The 20,011-nt window shown below is 41.5% G+C and overlaps 1 protein-coding gene across 12 annotated transcripts in view; it reads right to left on the reverse strand.

Moving 5' to 3' along the window:
* LRRFIP2 (LRR binding FLII interacting protein 2) overlaps positions 1-20,011 on the reverse strand; it is a 148,390-nt gene that overhangs the window by 65,013 nt on the left and 63,366 nt on the right. For 6 of the 12 annotated variants that reach the window (XM_073678302.1, XM_073678300.1, XM_073678301.1 and 3 more), the window contains exons 4-6: positions 18,210-18,260; positions 2,580-2,633; positions 1,697-1,765 (exon numbers count right to left, since the gene is read on the reverse strand). The exons of the other annotated variants lie outside the window; for them this stretch is intronic. In XM_073678302.1, the coding sequence (XP_073534403.1) occupies positions 1,697-1,765; positions 2,580-2,633; positions 18,210-18,260 (174 nt within the window). The remainder of the gene's footprint in view (positions 1-1,696; positions 1,766-2,579; positions 2,634-18,209; positions 18,261-20,011) is intronic. 12 annotated transcript variants of the gene reach the window in all.

Raw genomic sequence — 20,011 nt, forward strand, 5'->3', positions numbered from 1 at the left:
GACAGCAATCAAAAAGAAGCCCACAAAGCGAAGTCTTTAATCAGCATAAAGGTTAATGAAAGCAAAAAAAAAGAAAAAAAGAAGTACAGACTACCGATAGAGTAATACAATTTGTTTTTTAGCTATTAAAAGAGATATTATAATGTTTATAGAGAAATCAGATAACACTTTAGACAATAACATACAAAAGAGCCAAATAACAAAAAAAGTAAGTGGTAGGCTAACCACATAAAAGTATACATGGATAAAAAGTATATAAATACCAAGGGTCTAAAATACGTTGCACAATAGTAGAAAGGGAACTCACACCAGTGCCCACATAATATAAATTATGCTTGTTTTCATCTTCTAATTTATTACGTAATAATATTTGGGTCTGAGACTTAAACATCTGTAAGTGATAGTGCAGCCACCCCCAGACTAAGCAGTGCTCGTGAAACGGTGAGGCTGGCTGACTGCATAGAGGGGCCTTCCTGTGGTAACACATGATCATTATTTATTTTCTATATGTGTGATTTCTTTTGCATTATCATCAATAATATGACTCTAACAATTGGTTTCAGGTACCTTAATACATTTGTATGAAGCACTTTGTACTTCTGGTATTTATGTCAGCAGTCTTCCCCATGATTGTGGAGCCTACTGAAACAGACTAAGGGACCTTTTAAAAGGCGTAGGAAGCCTTTGAAGGTGTTTTATGTTAATTATTCTAATTTACTGAGATAATGACTTTTGCGTTTTCATTGGCTGTAAGCCATAATCCACATTAACAGAAATAAACACTTGAAATAGATCACTCTGTTTGTAATGACTCTATATAATATACGAGTTTCACTTTTTGTATTGAAGAACTGAAATAAAATAACTTTTTGATGATATTTTAATTTTGTGAGAAGCACATGTATGTGGGTAGCCTACGCTTTTTTTTGCCATCTGTCTTTTCTTCTGATATTGTCTAAAGTATTTTCTGACTTTTCTATACATTTTTGACAATATTACCATCATGTCTGTTTACATAAATTGATAAAATCATTTTTTTGCTATTAACAGTAGCCTTGTACTTTGTTTTCTTCATTATTTGGTTTATGTTGGATGTGGGTTAAACTAAAGAGACACATTGTGTTTGAAATTCTCTATATAAAGCTAATTATTCTAATAGGGATAGTTCCTGAGAGTGTATCAATTATTTATTAGGATATCATGCACAACATGTTTTAAAAGAAGATACAGATTTTATCATAAAAAGTAGAGAAAGTTCACAACTGGGCCTGGTCACTAAGGAGCAGGCCGGGGTGTAGAAGCAGAGTTGTGCAGAGGTTGCAGCTCCACCAGGATTTTATGCCTGACCGAGTCCAACAGCACCTCTACACAGAGAAGGCCTGCACTAATATAGGTGAATCGGGCCTGGCAGACATTGCACCCGGGCACAGAAGCTTCAAGCTCCAAACTTGTAATACTATGGCTGATCTACGTCTTCTCTGTGCAAATAATAAACATGATGTGGATGTTAAAATATGCAGCATGCTCTTATTCTGCATGGATTTGTATCCACTGACTGGGAATAGAGTATATATTACTAGCAGCAGAATATCATGGATTCTGGAATGTGCTAACACTTACATGTGGTAAGTACATATACAAATCACTTCATTTGTTAGTGATCACACATCACACCAGGCACACCATGGGTACACACCACCAGATCTTTCCTCCTGGAGGTACTTTCTCTGCCTTTGTTGAGGCAACCCATATCCACAGATGAATTCTATGTAAAGGTAAGATGGAAAGAATTCAGACGCAACTAATAAAAGGAGATAATATTGTGCTATTACGTATAAGGAGTAGATGATTTATAAAAGTCGCTCTTTAGACTTGTTCTGATATACAAGCAGCACCAGAACCACAAAGAAAACTCCAGTGGACGAGTTCTACCTCCATTATGACTATTTTTCATTTTCTTATTTGGAAAACTCCACCAAATCTAAAATGAGGAAAATCCACAATTTCTTTCATCAGGCAAGTTTAGAAAATGCTGAACTTCTAATGTAAATTTGGATTGTAATCTTTACTACCTACAGAAAAAGCACATGTGTTACCTCAAGACACTTTATATTTGCCTTTGGATAAAGATTTTATTGGAGATTAAGTTAGGACTTGTGAAGTTTGGTCTTCTTTTTCAACATTGATGAAACAGTTGAAAAACTGAAGGAGAATTTACAAAAATGTGTGAACACAAGGGCTTCCAGAGGACTGCATGCTGCGCATAAACACACTCATTGTTCTCTGCAGAAATGTCTACTGCAGGCAGAAAATAACAGAAAAGTCTGCAAACTTCAGCACACAATGATAATAATATGATGGAAATCAATGGCAGTATTATTTGTGAAAGCAGCGAGAGTGCCTCCATTCATTTACAATGTTATGAACATGCAAACAATCTAGAAACTTTTTTTCTATGGATATCTGGCAGTGGTACTGCTGTTCTAGTAACAAGCATTTACAAGTCCAATAAAATCAAACACTAAAATCATAAAAGTTCTCAGCTTCTCATAGACGGAAAAGTCAGATGAAGTACAAACCAGATTAGGACGCTGACTGGACCGGTGAGAGTACCTGGCCCGGTCGGAATCCTCCTGGGAGAAAACAAAGTACACAGAAAAGTTACACTTCAGAGTAGGAAACATGTATACTGTACATGAATTATAGATATGCAAAAAAGGGCAAAGGATGTCACTTTGTAATGTTCAAATATAGAAAGATACTGTTAGGGTTTTTTTTTTCTGAAATCCAAGAAGTAAATTTTGCATGATTTTCTTAAAGGGAATCTGTCAGTAGGACCAACCCTCTTAAGTTGTCTATATAGGGATGTAGGTCATAGGAGAAAGAATAAAATGACATGATATCTGTGATCCGATGTCTTATTCCAGAGGGATCCACATTTTTTCTTACATGTAAATGAGCTGTTCCAGGATATGGGCCGGACACTGATCTGCATGAGAATCTGCCTCCAGAGGTAATTTTACAAGAAGGGAGAGTTCCCAGTGTGAGTCATGTATTGCGGCTCTCCTGATCTCACTGCAGAGCTGTGTGTGATTATACCTGACATCTGCAGGCTCCGCTCAGCTTCAATCTCACAGGCAGGGTTGTAACTGAGTTGCAATATAGCAGAGCTGTGAGAGCTGCAGCTGCTAATATCCTTGTAAGGACAAAATTCCATCCTACTGTTCTGCGTTAGTTACATGTGTCACACTGGCAAAGCTTCCTTTTATTAAAAGTAAGCTCTGGAGACAGATTCTCATGCAGATCAGTGTACGGCCCATAACGTGGAACAGCTCATTTACAAATAAAACAACTTATGGTAAATTTCTCTGGAACAAAACATCAGATCAGCAATATCAAGGTATCATTATTCCAGTTAAATGAACTCTAAATAGGTAATTATGTACAAGATACAGATCTAGGTAGTACACACACCATAAGGGGCAACTTTTCAGAACGATTTCCTCTCCTAAACCACTATACTCAGGAGGTTCATAAACATATCTTCGTTTATAGCACTGCCCACGTGCCAGATGCTGTCTGATTTGGTGGCGTGTTATGATGTATTTTCACTCATGGTAAGTAAATGAAGCCAGGAAGGTATGTTAAAGGCCTGGACACCATGACTCCATAGGAGAAAGGCACCGCCTGTATGATTTTACAGCGGTAATTTGAATAAAAAGCGCACTATGCGTAAACTCCTTTTATAATATAAAAGAAGCAATGAAGACTATATATAGGGGCATGTTTATAAACCTAACACCCTTGAGTATAAGACATTGGTAATTGGTAAGGTATGAAAGTGTCCTAACAGGTTCCCTTTAATTTTGGTTTCCTGTTATATAAAGGGATTTTATTACAGGACTTTTTCACCAGTAGCTTGTATGCCATATGGTGTTGAACAAGTGGCTGCATAGCGCACATGTATGACGTATATGCATGCAGACTATTGTTAGTGTCACTTATCATACTTCTTTCCAAGTATTTCACACTGGATGAAGTTCTGTGCATCCAGGAGGCTGACGCTTTGCACAAACTCTCAGCATACTTGTATCAGCATAGTTTTAAGGCTTGATCTGCTTTCCATTTCTGCAGCCTATTAGAGGGATCTCTTATCCATAGTGCAGACATATATTAATGCATACAAGTTTACGATCCCTTTCCAAAGTCTGCAATCGGGTTCTCCTTTTTCACTATACCCTCACATGCATCTTGTTAAATCGCTCACCCTGTCCCATGAAGACTGCTTAGTGTGTGCTTTCCCCCTTCCCAACACTTCCCTCCTGATCTGCCCCACATGTATCTTCCTCCTTCTTCTTAAAGGGGTTTTAGAGTGACTGCAGACTTGTAGCCTATGTGATAGCAGACTTGAGAACCCTCACATCGCACGCAATACATGCCGTGAGAATTCTCGGGTGCCGGCGCAGGAGGGCGGTCATGTGACTGCAAGTATGTGATTTGCATGGTTCCAGCAACATTCCGAATTGAATTGCCTGGCCTCGCTCAGTACACTTGCATCTAGTGGGCACTTGCGGTCACGCACTGGTCGCTTTGGGCGCCAGAGAATACTCTCAACATGCACTGCGTGCGATGTGGGGATTTACAAGTCTGCAATCACGCAGTGTAACTACAGACTTGTAGCCTAAGGGCGGGCAACCCCTGTAATAATGGTAGAGCAAGACCGTCAACAAAGTCAGGAGCATTGCGCTGTCTGACCTATGTCAGAAAGAGAAGGGCAGCTAACTATATGAAGGAGTTACAAAACCTAAATAGCAGTGGTAGAGAAGCTTTACTGACAACTACCGTATATTCCGGCGTATAAGACGACTTTTGAAGACTGAAAAATCATCTGTCTAGTCTGGGGTCGTCTTATACGCCGGTAATGTTTTTGAACTTTCAGAAATTGACATGCGGGGATACTCTGGGGGTGTTAATAAGCTGCCGTGGCCGTATCCCTGCCATGTCGGAGTTAATATAAGGTGGAGGGAGTTAAAATACGTCGGCGGTAGGTCCAGACAGTCAGCGCTTCTGTGCTGAAACTGACACATCGTTGCGTATTCCCAGCTCCGGACACAGCGCAGGGCTTCTGTGCCGACAGCTTTCACTTGTCACAGAAGCGCTGCGCTGTGTCCGGAGCAGGGAAGTTCGCATCGCTTCTGTGACAATATATGAAAAGCCGGCAATTCAGCAGCGGCATAAGCCGGCACCCGACAATTTAGAATAGAAAGAATAGAGCATCACACATAGATTAGATAGATAGAAACATGTCAGTCACATATATATGAAGTACAGTGACAGTGTTGCTTACTGTACTTGTCATTTAGTGTAAAGGATTTATTAAAACAAATAATAGTGTTTTCATGCACCGTCTCTTTAAAAAAGCCGGCCGGCAATTCAGCATCTGTACCCGACAATTTATAACAGAAAGATAGAGCATCACACATAGATTAGATAGATAGAAACATGTCAGTCACATATATATGAAGTACAGTGACAGTGCTGGTTACTGTACTTGTCATCTAGTGTTAAAATAACGGATTTATTTAAAAAAAAATTGGCGTGGGGTTCCCCGTAATTTTAGTCTCTAGCGGAGGTTAAGCAGACAGCTGGGGCAGATGTTTGAAGCCTGGGAAGGGGGTAATACCCACGGAGCTTCCCAGGCTACTAATATCAGCCCCCAGCTGAATACATAGCCTTTACTAGCTATTAAAATGGGGGACCCCCCCAAAAAAATGACGTGGGGTCCCCCCTAATTTAATAGCTAGCAAAGGCTAGGCAGACAGCTGGGGGGTGATATTAATAGCCCAGGAAGGGAGCCATGAATATTGGCCCCCTCCCAGGCTAGAAACACCAGCCGTCAGCCGCCCCAGAAATGGCGCATTCATAGGATGCGCCAATTCTGGCACTTAGCCTCGCTCTTCCACGCTGCCCTGGTGCGGTGGCAGGGGGTAATAGGGCTGGGGTTGATGTCAGCTTATAATGCCAGCTGACATCAAGCCCAGGTTAGTAATGGAGAGGCGTCTATAAGACACCCCCATTACTAACCCCATAGTCAAAGTTAAAAAAAACACAAACACCCAGAATAAAGTCCTTTAATTGAAATAAACACACAATTCTTTATTGTTCTAAATTAAACCATACTTACCATCACGCCCATTCCAGCTGAAGCCAACGATCTCCTGCAATAAAAGTAAAATAATAAAGCAACCTCATCCTTACCTTCCCATGGTTCCCAGGACAGCTCCAGCTCTGCTACATCGAGATGACAGGCTGGACCGCAGCAGAAAGCTGCCATCCAGCCTGTCATCCCGCAGACACTGAGAAGCGCCGGCATGCTTGTGCTCCTCAGTGTCTGACTGTGACGGCATCCAGATGAGCCGACAATGAACTCAGCTCACCTCCTGGACGTCCGTCACTGACAGCGTGGGAAACTTCTACTGCGCATGCGGGGAGCAGGAGAATTTTCCCACGCTGTCAGTGACGTGCATGAGGTGAGCCAAGTTCATTGGACATGATCTCGGCTCATCTGGATGCCGTCACAGTCAGACACTGAGGAGCACAAGCATGCCTGCGCTTCTCAGTGTCTGCCGCATGGCAAGCTGAACGGCAGCGTTCTGCTGCGGTGCAGCCTGTCATGTGAATGTAGCAGAGCTGAAGCTGTCGTGGGAACCATGGAAAGGTAAGGATGAGGTTGCTTTATTATTTTACTTTTATTGCAGGAGATCGTTGGCTTCAGCTGGAATGGGCGTGATGGTAAGTATGGTTTAATTTAGAACAATAAAGGATTGTGTCTTTATTTCAATTAAAGGACTTTATTCTGGGTGTTTGTGTTTTTTTTAATTACTTTACTAGAAATTCATGGCGGTCATGTCTAATATTGGCGTGACCCCATGAATTTCGGGCTTAGGGCCAGCTGATAATGCCAAGGTGGCCTTAACCCCTTTATTACCCAGTGAGCCACCGCACCAGGGCCCTGGATGAGTTGGGTACAGCGCCAGAAGATGGCGCTTCTATGAACGCGCCATTTTCCGGGGTGGCTGCGGACTGCAATTTGCAGCGGGGGGGGGGGGGCCAGAAAGCTTGGGCCTCCCTGCGCTGCAGATTCCAGCCCCCAGCTGCCTAGTTGTACCTGGCTGGACACAAAAATAGGGCGAAGCCCCACATCTTTTTTTTTTTAATTATTTCATGAAATAATTAAAAAAAAAAGGGCTTCCCTATATTGTTGTGTCCGGCCAGGTACAAATAGGCAGCTGGTGGTTGGGGGCAGCCCGTTCCTGCCTGCTGTACCTGGCTGGACACAAAAATATGGCGAAGCCCACGTCAACATTTTTGGGAAAAATTAATTACAAAATTAATAATAATTTAGGGACTGCATCTTTATTAACCCCTCAATTGTCATTTAGTGTTAAAATAAAGGATTTTTTAAAAAGAAAATTGGCGTGGGATCCACCATCATTATAGTCTCTAGCGGAGGTTAAGCAGACGGCTGGGGCAGATGTTTGAAGTCTGGGAAGGGGGTAATACCCACGGAGCTTCCCAGGCTACTAATATCAGCCCCCAGCTGAATACCTAGCCTTTACTAGCTATTAGAATGGGGGACCCCCCCAAAAAATGACGTGGGGTCCCCCCTATTTTAATATGTTTATGAGTGACAGTTTTCCTGCTATATACCTGCATGTCATAAGAATTTAAATTAAAAAAGGACCATGTTAAATTCAAATCTGTTTTTTTTTAATTTTTACCGGTGTTTGGTATGCGTTGGAAAAGGGGTAGTCTTATACGGTGAATATATCCTAAACTCTATATTTTAACAGGAAAGTAGGGGGGTCGTCTTATACACCAGGTCGTCTTATACGCCGGAATATACGGTATTTAGAAAGTTGCTAAATTTTGCATTTGAAAATGAGATTTATTGCCTTGTTAAACCTAAAATAAAATAAAAAAAAACGAAGCAACTCTGCAATTTGTCTTTATTAAAAAATGTCTAGATTTGGTTACTCCTAAGCGGACAAAGGATCCCCATAGTAACCGGAAACAAACATATTTCACGTATGTTACTGTGCAAAAGTTTTAGTTAGGTGTGGAAAAAATGCTGCAAAGAAAGAATGCTTTCAAAAATAGAAGTGTTAATAGTTTATTTTCATCAATTAACAAAGGGAAAGTGAAGGTACAAAAGAGAAAACTAAATCCAATCAATATTTGGTGTGACCACCGTTTGCTTTTAAAACAGTCGAAATTTTTCTAGGTTAGTGCTTTCTCACACAACCGTACACATCAGACGAGCGCTATTCCTTGTTTTATCGGATAGCACTCGGCCCAGTGTTATTCTATGGGGCAGCAAACCATTATGTGGTTTTTTCTTTCTCATGTCAATTTTGCATGAGAAAGCAATTGAAGAATGCTGCGAGTGCATCCGATAATCAGATGACACGCACCAATACTAGTCTATGGGTACGTGTAAAACATTGGACTGCACTCAGATAATATCTAAGTGCAGTCTCATTTACGCGGACACAGACACAGGAGACGATAGAGAAAATAAGTTCTCAGTCTTCTCCGCACCTGTGATACTATTCTCTCATGCAAGAGAATTGGATCACATTAAGAGGACACTCCGATTAAACTCTGATCAGTGTTTGATCCGAGTGTTATTTATATAATCGATCACGTGAGCGAGCCCGTACACTTGCACAAATTCAAGGATTTTGTAGGATCATTGTAATGATAACCAATTATACCAAACTGGTGCTAATGATTATCATTTTCACATGAAGGTTGAAATATTGTCATTGATTGAAGCAGAATTTGGGTGAGGAAGAAACTCCGCTACAAAGATGATGTTGTGGGAGACAGTTTCACATCACAGGTCATACACCATGGCAAGACTGACCACAGCAACAAGACACAAGGTAGTTATACTGCATCAATAAGGTCTCTCCCAGGCAAAGATTTCAAAGCAAACTGGGGTTTCAAGATGTTCAAGCTCTTTTGAAGAAGCACTGAAAAAGAGAGAAAAGTTAAAGGGGTATTCCCATCTCCAAGATCCTATTCCAATATGTAATAGGTGTAGTAATAATGATAGCAAATTCCTCCAATTAGAAATATAGTAAAGTTTTTCTGATTCACTATGTCTCTTTCCTCATGTGCAGGCATTGCAGGACATTAGGAATCCATGGTTACGACCACTGATATAGTGACAGTTAGCTAGTTGCTAGAGGTCGTAACCATGGATACCTAAGGTCCTGCAATGCCTGCACATGAGGAAAGAGACAGCACGAATCAGAAAAACTTTACTATATTTCTAATTGGAGATATTTTCTAATATTATTATTATATCTATTACATATTGGGATAGGATATTGGAGATGGGAATACCCTTTTAAGGACCGCAGATACAGAGGTCAGCCAAGGAAACGTAGTACAGCAGATGAAAGACACATCATGCCTACTTCACTTCACAATCGGAAGATGTCCAGCAGTGCCATCAGCTCAGAATTGGTAGCAAGCAGGGGGACCCAGACACACCCATCTCTTGTTTGGAAAAGTCTGGCCAGAAGTGGTCTTCATGAAAGAATTTAGTAAAAAAAAGTCATACCTTCGAGATTGAAAGAAGGCTAAGCATCTCAACTATGCACAAAAACACAGGAACTGGGTGCATAAAAATAGCAGGTGCTCTATCCTTATGAGTCAAAATGTGAATCATTTGGCGGTAACAGAATGCAGTTTGTTCACCAAAGAGCTGGATAGCGGTACAAAAATAAGTGTCTGCAGGGAGCAGTGAAGCATGGTGGAGGTTCTTTGTAAATTTAGGGCTTTATTTTAGAAAATTTAGTTGGGGGGTTGGTCAGGATTTATGTTGTCTTCAATGATAAGAAATAAAAGCAAATACTTATCATCCGTCTTGTAAGACAATCAGAAAGGTGTCCGATTGGCTCCAAATTTCTGTATCATGACAACAACCCAAAACATACAGCCAATGTCATTAACAATCATCTTCAGCATAAAGAAGAACAAGGAGTCCTGGAAATGAGGATAAGGGCCCCAGATTCTTGATCTCAATATTATCAAGTCTGCCTGGGATTACATAAAGAGACAGAATGATTTGCACAAGCCAACACAAATGATCTGTGTTTAGTTCACCAAGCTGTTTGGAAAAACCTCCCTGTCAAATTTGTTCAAAAACTGTGCGGAGATATATCTAGAAGAATTGAGGCGGTTTTGAAAGCAAACGGCGGTCACACCAAATATTGATTTGATTTAGATTTCTCTTTTGTTCAGTCACTTTGCATTTTGTTAATTGATAAAAACAACTATTAACACTTCTATTTTAGAAAGCATTATAACTTTGCAGCATTTTTTTTTTACACACCCGCCTAAACGTTTGCACAGTGCTGTTCATATGGTGGGTTTGCAAAGTAGACAGAAGAGAATACATCTGTAGGCTCAGACTACACAGAGTTTGTTATCTGGTACCATGGGGGTCACAAGTCTGCGTAGAAGCAGTAGAAACAAAAAAGTAGGAAACATTTAATCAAGACATCTTAAAAAGTTACTTGATTTTTCATTTTAAAGCAATGTTTCTGTAAGTGGACATACTCGGAGATCAGGGAACTAATGCGAACAGTCAATTATACTGATCCTTCTGATTGATTCAGAAAATGTATTGATAACAAGAGAAGTACAACTTCTATTCCCACTCTAGTACTCAACCACAAGGTGAAGAATGTAACGGAACAGGATTCTCTACATATTAATAAACACAACACTTCTCATGATAAATGTAACCTGTATCTAGGTAATGTATAAATCTTAAAGCTCAAGATTCAACAAGTTTGTTGTTTCTGCAAGATGTCTTGCATATGCTTGTTTCTTTAAGAAAACCTATAAATCAAAGCATGTCCAAAGTTCTGTAGACTAAATAATCAATGTGACTTACAAAGAAACTATTATAACACCTTTTTAAAACAACATACAATCATTTTATACAAGGCTATTTTTTTTTTATTACTGTTTGAGAACCATAGCATGCTGTGCTAGTAAACTTAGCAGAAATACTAAAGCGAACGGTGATAACATTTTTAACAATTTCCACAATGAAGGGGAGGTGGGGCATGATGCATTTATGCATACTTTACATGCAAATAATTAATGCATTAAAGGCTTATACCAAGTTTTTATATCATCTCCTACCCATACGATAGGGGCTAAAGTACTGATCACTAGGACCCCCATTAATCCAGGAGACAGGACTCTGAAGGGCTTCAACTGACAGGATCAGAAGTTGGGCATGTGCAACTAGGCTCCATTACTGGTCTACGAGTCTGCCAGAAACAATTTAATAACTTGGCACAACCCCTTGGTACAAAACAAAGCAAAAAGGACCAATTAATTTACTGAAAATATAGCACTAATAAAAAATATAGTGGCTCTCAAACTTATCATTAAAATGTACTTCCCTGTATTTATAAGTATTTTTCAAAATACAATAGACCAAAATAAGTCTGGAGATTCCAGCAAACATCTGTGAAATATCTGTATATACTGTATAGTAATTATGTCAAGATCTGGCAGGTCTCTCAATGGGCTGATCTGACCTGCCAGGTATAACATGGGACTGTCAATGGTCACCTGGCAGCTCTAAAAATGGCTACCTATATAAGCCAGTCCATTTACCAGATCCAATGGTTTGCCCTGAATTTAACCCTTTAACCTCTGTACAGGAATATAAACTTAAACAAAGGTCCCTGGGTTGGTGACACGGAGTCAGCTGTTGGACGATGGTGCTGGCTGGCAGAAGTAGTCATGTAGCAGAGTCAGGACTAAGAGGGCAGTAAAGTTACAAAATCAGAAGATAAAAAAGTAGTCGGGAATGGGTCAAGGACTTTAACAGGAAAAAGCACTAAAACAACAAGAGCTGAAATCTAAAGATGTAAACCAGTCTAGTAGGACTATATCTGGCAGCATCCAGAAGTAAGGTGGGAGTATTAGTAGGGTGTGGTGCTGTTGAATTGGCAAAAGTTGGGAGCGGATTACTTTGGCTGGACAGCACACACACCCATACTGCCAGACTGGACGGCACCAGATGTCCCAACCCCCCTCGTCTCAGTGGCTGGACAGAGCCAACGCGCAACCAAGAGATTCTGGATCCCTCTCCCCCATCACTAGCACCATCCATAGAATAAATACGGCATGCCTGATGGCAGAAGCACACATCACAGAAGCAAGTCCCTGAGATGTGACATTAGGTCTGCCAGAGGTAAGAGGATCCTGTTGGGCATGTTTGGCTTAGAAATAATGATGCAATTTATTTGGGAGGTGTTCGCCTTTGAGCTGTATTTCTTCTCTTGAGAACACTTGAGAAGGCAAGAAGAAATATCATATTTGACCCTTAGGTCTCATGAACAGATACTTGCTATGGCACCTATAGATTTCCAAATGCCCATACTGTGCTGTTGATAATATACACAGGTCTACAAAGAATTCGTGATAATCTCCACGATAACTTACTTGTTCCTCCATAGATGCAATCCCTTTAGGGTAAAAAGTGTCTTATCCAGTGGAACGCAGAGAGACAGATTTATCAATGCGGTCTAATACTCACACAAACTTATAGTGGTTCATGCTGTTAGATAGGTTTACACCACTTTTTAGTTTGTGCATTTTTCGGCACAGCATGTCAATGTTAGGTCACATCCCTTTTCTGATAAACCGAACAAGCCTCTTATCGGCCATTGAGCAGAAAGTGTCTAAAGCCCCCGTCTCACATAGCGAGATCGCTGCTGTGTCACGGTTTTAGTGACGCAACAGCGACCTCACCAGCGATGTCGCTATGTGTGACACTTTGCAGCGATCAGGCCCCTGCTGTGAGGTCGCTGATCGCTGCAAAGTGTCCTGGACCATTTTTTGGTCGTTGCCCTCCCGCTGGTCAGCACACATCACTGTGTGTGACCAGCGGGAGCAGCGATCAGGCTGGTAACCATGATAAACATCGGGTTACTAGGGGCACACGCGCACCTAGTAACCCATTGTTTATCATGGTTACGAGCCTGCTAAAGTGAGCGGTAACCTCCCGCTCACCGCAGCAGAGTGGTAACCATGATAAACAACGGGTTACTAGGTGCGCGTGTGCCCCTAGTAACCGGATGTTTATCATGGTTACCAGCCTGCTCCTGCTTCAGCAGGCTGGTAACCAGGAGCAGGACATTGTGGAAAGATTCTTTCCACGATGTCGCTGCTCCCCTGATCGTGGGTGAGCCTGCCGGTTTGACAGCTCACCAGCGACCACATAGCGACGCAGCAACGATCCCTGACAGGTCGTATCGTTGTCGGGATCGTTGCAGCGTCGCTAAGTGTGATGGGGCCTTAAAACACATAACAAATGTGGTGCTGGCTGTGAAATACTCCAATCCCACAGTGTCCATATAGCTCCAGCACAGCATGAGCTTTAACATAAATGGATTGTCATCAGCGTCAACCTCTTCAAATGGGTTGTTATTGCCACTCAGGAGCAGCCTGCAGTTTCTGGAGGGAGTATATCTTTCATGGCGGTCCTTTAGAAGTGTGGCTGTCCTTTTAATACAAAGACAGCTGAAGTCTGTCACAATGAAAGCCACTTGAACATAACAGTTCTTCATTCTGAATCATAAAGAAGAGCCCTAAGCTGGGGGAACACTGCCCTCTATGATGCTCATTTGCCCTATTAGTGCATATGGACAAGAGTGGTCTTCATGAGAAAAGCTGACTTAATCATGTGCAGGAATGAACTTAAGATGCTTATCATGTATTACATAAGATATAATTAAATATGATAATTAGATATCATGTACTAGATTTCAACTGTAACTTTTTTTTTAGTATGGGTGATATAAAAGATGAAAAAAAAATAAATAAAAAGGAAAAAAGAATAACAGAAGTGAACCTCTGGGAAGCATTCTGCTGAACTGCTAGTATATTTTAGGACATTTGTTGCTGAAGCAACATTGGAATGAATCCAGATAAAACTCACATGAGCAACAAGAGCATCCATTCTCACTTTAATGCAGTTGTCAGATGGTAAAATAATTTTTTTAAGCCTGGACTGATAAAAATGAATAAACGGATGCATACGCCCCTACCAGTGACCTCATGGATGCAGAGCAGGGTGCTCCGGAGGTCTGAACAGGGCCGACCTCTAGACTGCGCTCATTCCACAAGGGTGATGGTTGGCGATTATGCTTCTGGTCATAGTTTATAATCAAGCCACGCCTAAAAAAAATATTTTACTGTAGGACAACTCCTTTAAATCATTCAAGTCAGCATCAACAGGACTAAAAACCTTTCATACTAAATTAATTCCTAAAAAGATTATGTAAACAAAAAGATACATAACAAACCACATTACCTGTCATTCTGCAAGGATTTCTGCAAACGCAAAATAAAAGTCAAGAGAGACAAGGGTCTTACCCTGCTGGTGCTACTTGTGTCTGGCCGCATTGCCTGATGGGGTGGGCATGGTATAGACCGATCGCAGTGTCTGCTGCAGCAAATTGCCTCCCAGCTAGAACACAAAACTGGGTCCTGTCCCCTTATCCCAAACTTATTTCACATTAGCTCTGTACTGGGGATTGGAGATTTAATATCAAAAGGATCAAGACAGATGAAGGTATCTTGGTATCAATAGTATTTTTTTAACATAAAAATCAAATGTCAACTTCAACTATTACGGAATAAAACTTAGCTTTTAATTTACACTTTAAAAGAATAAACATTGCATAATAAAAAAATGATTACCGTATATTCCGGCGTATAAGACGACTTTTGAAGACTGAAAAATCTTCTGTCTAGTCTGGGGTCGTCTTATACGCCGGTAATGCTTTTGAACTTTCAGAAATTGACATGCGGGGATACTCTGGGGGTGTTAATAAGCTGCCGTGGCCGTATCCCTGCCATGTCGGAGTTAATATAAGGTGGAGGGAGTTAAAATACGGCGGCGGTAGGTCCAGACAGTCAGCGCTTCTGTGCTGAAACTGACACATCGCTGCGTATTCCCAGCTCCGGACACAGCGCAGGGCTTCTGTGCCGACAGCTTTCACTTGTCACAGAAGCGCTGCGCTGTGTCCGGAGCAGGGAAGTTCGCATCGCTTCTGTGACAATATATGAAAAGCCGGCAATTCAGCAGCGGCATAAGCCGACACCCGACAATTTAGAATAGAAAGAATAGAGCTTCACACATAGATTAGATAGATAGAAACATGTCAGTCACATATATATGAAGTACAGTGACAGTATTGCTTACTGTACTTGTCATTTAGTGTAAAGGATTTATTAAAACAAATATTAGTGTTTTCATGCACCGTCTCTTTAAAAAAGCCGGCCGGCAATTCAGCATCTGTACCCGACAATTTATAACAGACAGAATAGAGCTTCACACATAGATTAGATAGATAGAAACATGTCAGTCACATATATATGAAGTACAGTGACAGTGCTGGTTACTGTACTTGTCATCTAGTGTTAAAATAACGGATTTATTTAAAAAAAAAATTGGCGTGGGGTTCCCCTTAATTTTAGTCTCTAGCGGAGGTTAAGCAGACAGCTGGGGCAGATGTTTGAAGCCTGGGAAGGGGGTAATACCCACGGAGCTTCCCAGGCTACTAATATCAGCCCCCAGCTGAATACCTAGCCTTTACTAGCTATTAAAATGGGGGATCCCAAAAAAATGACGTGGGGTCCCCCCTATTTTAATAGCTAGCAAAGGCTAGGCAGACAGCTGGAGGCTGATATTAATAGCCCAGGAAGGGTGCCATGAATATTGGCCCCCTCCCAGGCTAGAAACACCAGCCGTCAGCCGCCCCAGAAATGGCGCATCCATAGGATGCGCCAATTCTGGCACTTAGCCTCGCTCTTCCCACTGCCCTGTAGCGGTGGCAGTGGGGTAATAGGGTTGGGGTTGATGTCAGCTTATAATGCCAGCTGACATGAAGCCCAGGTTAGTAATGGAGAGGCATCTATAAGACACCCCCATTACGAACCCCATAGTAAAAGTTAAAAAAAACACAAACACCCAGAATAAAGTCCTTTAATTGAAATAAACACACAATTCTTTATTGTTCTAAATTAAACCATACTTACCATTACGCCCATTCCAGCTGAAGCCAACGATCTCCTGCAATAAAAGTAAAATAATAAAGCAACCTCATCCTTACCTTTCCATGGTTCCCAGGACAGCTTCAGCTCTGCTACATCGAGATGACAGGCTGGACCGCAGCAGAACGCTGCCATCCAGCCTGTCATCCCGCAGACACTGAGAAGCGCAGGCATGCTTGCGCTCCTCAGTGTCTCGCTGTGACGGCATCCAGATGAGCCGACAATGAACTCAGCTCACCTCCTGGATGTCCGTCATTGACAGCGTGGGAAACTTCTACTGCGCATGCGGGGAGCAGGAGAATTTTCCCACGCTGTCAGTGACGTGCATGAGGTGAGCCGAGTTCATTGGACATGATCTCGGCTCATCTGGATGCCGTCACAGTCAGACACTGAGGAGCACAAGCATGCCTGCGCTTCTCAGTGTCTGCCGCATGGCAAGCTGAACGGCAGCGTTCTGCTGCGGTGCAGCCTGTCATGTGAATGTAGCAGAGCTGGACCGGTCCTGGGAACCATGGAGAGGTAAGGATGAGGTTGCTTTATTATTTTACTTTTATTGCAGGAGATCGTTGGCTTCAGCTGGAATGGGCGTGATGGTAAGTAGAGTTTAATTTAGAACAATAAAGAATTGTGTCTTTATTTCAATTAAAGGACTTTATTCTGGGTGTTTGTGGTTTTTTTTAATTACTTTACTAGAAATTCATGGCGGTCATGTCTAATATTGGCGTGACCCCATGAATTTCGGGCTTAGGGCCAGCTGATAATGCCAAGCTGGCCCTAACCCCTTTATTACCCCAGTGAGCCACCGCACCAGGGCCCTGGATGAGTTGGGTACAGCGCCAGAAGATGGCGCTTCTATGAACGTGCCATTTTCCGGGGTGGCTGCGGACTGCAATTTGCAGCCGGGGGGGGGCCAGAAAGCTTGGGCCTCCCTGCGCTGCAGATTCCAGCCCCCAGCTGCCTAGTTGTACCTGGCTGGACACAAAAATAGGGCGAAGCCCCACGTCTTTTTTTTTTTAATTATTTCATGAAATAATTAAAAAAAAAAGGGCTTCCCTATATTGTTGTGTCCGGCCAGGTACAAATAGGCAGCTGGTGGTTGGGAGCAGCCCGTTCCTGCCTGCTGTACCTGGCTGGACACAAAAATATGGCGAAGCCCACGTCAACATTTTTGGGAAAAATTAATTACAAAATTAATAATAATTTAGGGACTGCATCTTTATTAACCCCTCAATTGTCATTTAGTGTTAAAATAAAGGATTTTTTAAAAAGAAAATTGGCGTGGGATCCACCATCATTATAGTCTCTAGCGGAGGTTAAGCAGACGGCTGGGGCAGATGTTTGAAGTCTGGGAAGGGGGTAATACCCACGGAGCTTCCCAGGCTACTAATATCAGCCCCCAGCTGAATACCTAGCCTTTACTAGCTATTAGAATGGGGGACCCCCCCAAAAAATGACGTGGGGTCCCCCCTATTTTAATATGTTTATGAGTGACAGTTTTCCTGCTATATACCTGCATGTCATAAGAATTTAAATTAAAAAAGGACCATGTTAAATTCAAATCTGCTTTTTTTTTAATTTTTACCGGTGTTTGGTATGCGTTGGAAAAGGGGTAGTCTTATACGGTGAATATATCCTAAACTCTATATTTTAACAGGAAAGTAGGGGGGTCGTCTTATACACCAGGTCGTCTTATACGCCGGAATATACGGTAAATCAGGTCTCCAGGCTCATTGCTATGGTAGGATTTCTATTATACATTGTTGATGTTTATTGGTGCTGAAGAAAATTCTGCTGGTACTGGACAAGTGTTGGCACTTCCTGGCATAGAGGAGCCGCCAACACTTGCCATGCACTGATTCTTAGCCAATCACATGTCAGACATCACTCATCTGATCTGCTGCACTTCACAGACCTGGTTTGGTATTTTATAAGGTGAAAACTACACAGGATACAAGTCCGTAAGGAACACGGTTAGTAATTCACTACAATCCAACCAGTTATGGGTCACAATAAAGAAACATGCCAAACCGACACCATCATCCTACCATCCATTTCTGAATCTGTCCCCATTTTCTATCGTGATATCGATGGCTGAGCTAGAAAAAAAGTCAGACTGAATACCTTAGAATAGAAAAAACACAACTTTGCACAAATGATGTACGGTATTTAAATGAGTATTATAATCCATGTAATTTCATGAAAGATTATGAATTAGTAGCACTACAGTAGAAGACAGTTTGTAATATATATTTTTACAGAAAAATAGCGTTTTATACTTTTGAGCAACTTCTCCTTCCCCTAAAAATCATCACTCTCTTTGAAATATGATACTTATGAAATTCTCATTCATAGACTAAGTTGACTTTAATCTCAGTGAGAGATCAGGTTACGTGCTGCCCATAGAAGTTTATGAAGTGCTGAGGAAGGAAAAAGAGCTGCAGAGATATGTTCTGATCAATCTCAGAGTACGAGTGAAGGGGCAGCACACGTCTTATAACCTCTTATCACAAATGTCACACCCTATGAGGTGTTGATGCTCTTTTTATAGTCATATTCCTAGTCACTGCTTTTGTAAGAAGTAACAGAGGGCAATGAGGCTCAGTTAGTGATCAGTGGGTGTCCAAGCAGGGTGGACCTCACCAATTACTATTTATCACACTATCTGTCATAACCCAATTAAGTGTACTGACTAGACACTGGAGAAAAAAAATTAGCATACCCATTCATACACAGAGGTGACAAAAGCAACCCTGACTATTATCACGCTAAGGCCTGGTCACAGGGCTGTCAATTCTTTCATGTGAGGGAATCAAGCAGATCATTCAAATTACATTTGAATCAAACTCTGTCAGAGCGTAATCCGAGTGTCACCTTAGTGGGATCCCATCCTCTCCCATAAGAGAATCGCAGGAAAGGTGCGGAGGAGACGGAGAAGGAGAAAGTCATTTCTCCATCTTCTCCATTTCTGGCATCCGTGGTAATCCGGCTGCACCAAAAACAACACGTTTGGTATCTGCGTAATAGTACTGACGTGCAGAATCATGCTACTACATCAGTTTTACCATATACTGAACATGCATCCAAAGAGTGATTAGGGGGATATGCCAGGAACAACGTACAACAATGTTTTTAATAAAAACAGAAATTTTATTGAGTCAAAAAAAATTATATATATATATATATATACACACAACAACACAGTAAAAGGAAAAAACAGACACAGGCGACAAAGAAAGTTGGTGAGTGAGCTAATCATATAGAAAATTGAGTAAGTGCATGTGTACTTGTGTATACCAAAAGCAAATCACCATGAGGTAGATTTTATAGTAACATAAGAGAACATGTTGGTTCATCTAGACTGCTAAAGCCTATCTAGAGGGCCTTAAGTATAGCAGCTGTTAGTAATGTATCACAATTACAGGGAATCCCCTTTAAGTGGAATAATGTGTATAATCCATAATAGAGAATAAATACAAGAAAAAAAGGGGAAGAGTTGCAAATGGTATAAACACAAACGATCAATAATACCTAAATGTGGTCAGCTCACCCATCCAGAGACCCGACACGTTTCACCACAGCTTCACCAGGAGTGGATGGCAAAATACCGATCCGGCCCAAGCACTGTGGTCCCCAAGAATCTGCCCGGGGGCCGGATTAAAGGTCATCGAGGGCCATAAACGGCCTGCAGTTCCCCACTCCTGATATACAGTTTTGTCTGGCCCACAATTAATTGAAACTTCCCATCCATCATTTTTTTTGAAGATACAATATATGATAAAATTTGAAATGCCTATAGTCACTGTAAATTGGGGAACATGAGACTAAAAAGATGTTGCTGGACCTAAAG

The sequence above is a fragment of the Phyllobates terribilis genome, unplaced genomic scaffold (assembly GCF_046119375.1).
Source record: "Phyllobates terribilis strain yellow unplaced genomic scaffold, ASM4611937v1 Scaffold_4__5_contigs__length_816908805, whole genome shotgun sequence".
Lineage (NCBI taxonomy): Eukaryota > Metazoa > Chordata > Amphibia > Anura > Dendrobatidae > Phyllobates > Phyllobates terribilis.